Source organism: Propithecus coquereli, unplaced genomic scaffold (assembly GCF_000956105.1).
Source record: "Propithecus coquereli isolate 6110/MARCELLA unplaced genomic scaffold, Pcoq_1.0 Scaffold11, whole genome shotgun sequence".
Classification (NCBI taxonomy): domain Eukaryota; kingdom Metazoa; phylum Chordata; class Mammalia; order Primates; family Indriidae; genus Propithecus; species Propithecus coquereli.
In genome coordinates, this window is record NW_012134969.1 from 7,017,182 (window position 1) to 7,019,133 (window position 1,952).

General features: G+C 38.3%; 1 protein-coding gene across 1 annotated transcript; it reads right to left on the minus strand.

Annotated features, from left to right (window-relative positions):
- Nucleotides 1-6: 6 nt before the first annotated feature.
- KCTD4 (potassium channel tetramerization domain containing 4) lies at nt 7-1,731 on the minus strand. Its single transcript, XM_012648567.1, has one exon. It carries the CDS (start codon nt 1,585-1,587, stop codon nt 808-810), a length of 780 nt encoding a protein of 259 aa, XP_012504021.1. The 5' UTR covers nt 1,588-1,731; the 3' UTR covers nt 7-807.
- Nucleotides 1,732-1,952: the final 221 nt, after the last annotated feature.

The following is a 1,952-nucleotide window of genomic DNA, read 5'->3' on the forward strand; positions in this document are numbered from 1 at the left end:
CCAGCCTGGGCTACTGAAGCCTGCTAGTCGAGTACATCAAATACATAATATTGTGGGAAATCATCAAGTAGTACTATTTGTCTTTAAAGTGATACGTAACTTTTTATTGTAATTATTAATACAAGCAAAGAAGCTAGCAGTGTTTTTGTTCTTTTGTTGTCATCAAGCAGTTTTCTAGGAATTTTCAGCAAAATATCAATTCAGCTATAATTCTAGTATGAAATACAGAAACTGTCAATTAGCTTTTGGTGCCTGCTGTGAAAAATCAAATCAATAGCTTTAATACCTTCTTTCAGTCTCATTTTATTTCACTATAACTCTGTTTTAGGTAGGTCTGCACATCTATTTTGCTCTCAGTGTTTAATTTTACCAGTTCAGTTTCTTTGTAGATTTTTGCCATAAGTAGAAAGGATTTTAAATCTTGTAGCCCAGTATAATATTTTATTAACATTTACTTAAATGAACGATAATGTACATGCTTGTTTTTTGTGTAAGTACCCAAGACATTCTGGTTGAAAGACAGCTTAAGGAAAAATAAACAAATAGCAAAAGCATTCAGTCTTTATTTACAGTATATAGGAGATTACTGTTTTCATTTTAGGTGGAAGAGTCTGATCAGCAGGAACACCCCAGAGGAAGGACATCTTTAGCGATAGAATTTACATACCGTTAGCTCACAGTAATTGATTAGCAGCAGGGCTCTAGTTACAGAGCTAGCTGGGTACGTTATTTGGGATGCCTTTGATGCTGTGGTTTTCCGAAGCTTGCTGGCTGCATGCTTGTTGCCTTTGTTTGTGACACAGGTAATTACTTGATAAAATGAAGTGCATCGCTGTGAACAATTGACCCTTTGGAACAATCCAGGCTGGTCAGCAGTCTAAAGCCACACTTTAAAGCCATCATTATCGCCTCAAACTTAAGAGTTTCCAAGGTACAGACAAAGGTGTTGTCTTCCTTTAGTACGAGTCGAGTGCCATTTTCAGACTTTATGAAGTATTTAAATTGAATGATATTTGACGATATTGAAAACTCCTCCGGAAATCCATCCAGCCTGCTTTTGGACACCAGAACAATGCGAGATTTTATTTTTGATATGAAATCAGGAGCATTACAGAAGATTCTCAGTCCTTGTGAGCGATCGTGGTTATCTGTTATTTCCAAGAAAGTAGTCTCTCTGGGTGTTAGCTGTTCTCTTTCCCACCTGGATTTCACTTCCTCTGCCAATCCCTTGAGCTGAAAGAATTCTGCTTCTTGTGCAAGAAGTTGATTTTCACGAAACCCTTCGGGCAATAGAAGTTCTCCATTTCGTAGGAAGTTTAGGACATGCCTGAAGAGGAGCCCATCCCTGTCTATGAAATAATGACCATCAGCATCAAACGGGCAGAGGATCTTTCCATTTACTATACCTTCAAGAAAAGTGTCTGGGTACTTGGTCAGTGTTTGTTTTTGAGTAATGTATAAATATCCACCAACGTTGAGGGTCATCAGTGTGGATTTGCAGTTCTTTCCTTGGTCAGTATCTTCCAGGCTGTTGTGTTTCCCTTCATAGTCCTTTTCTTTTTCTCTTCTGTTTATTTTCCGCTCCATTTTCTGAAGATGCTGTTTCAGCTTGTTCTTCTTGGCTTTGAGATTTTTAAAAAAGAAGCACTACCACACAAACACGCCTTTATTCAGCCTCAGCCTGGTGATGGAATGGAAATGCTGGCAGCATCGCCTGCGCTGGCAGCTCGGTTTTGCAGTAGGTGGCGTGTCAGCTGTGTATGCAGGAGCTTTCTGGAGTAAGACGGGAAAGAAAATTTGCATTTAACTGTATCAGGGAAGGGATTTGTTGTGAAAGGATTTTCATGTATATTCTTTGAAGTAGTAAGAGTTATTCAGAATAAATTGAATTTCCTCTTGCCAGTTAAACAGTTACAAATGTTTAATCCTCCAGCCAAATGTAAATTTTTACC

Coding starts and splice junctions, on each gene's coding strand:
- KCTD4 (XM_012648567.1), bottom strand. CDS start 1,587: ATGGAGCGGAAAATAAACAGAAGAGAAAAAGAAAAGGACTATGAAGGG.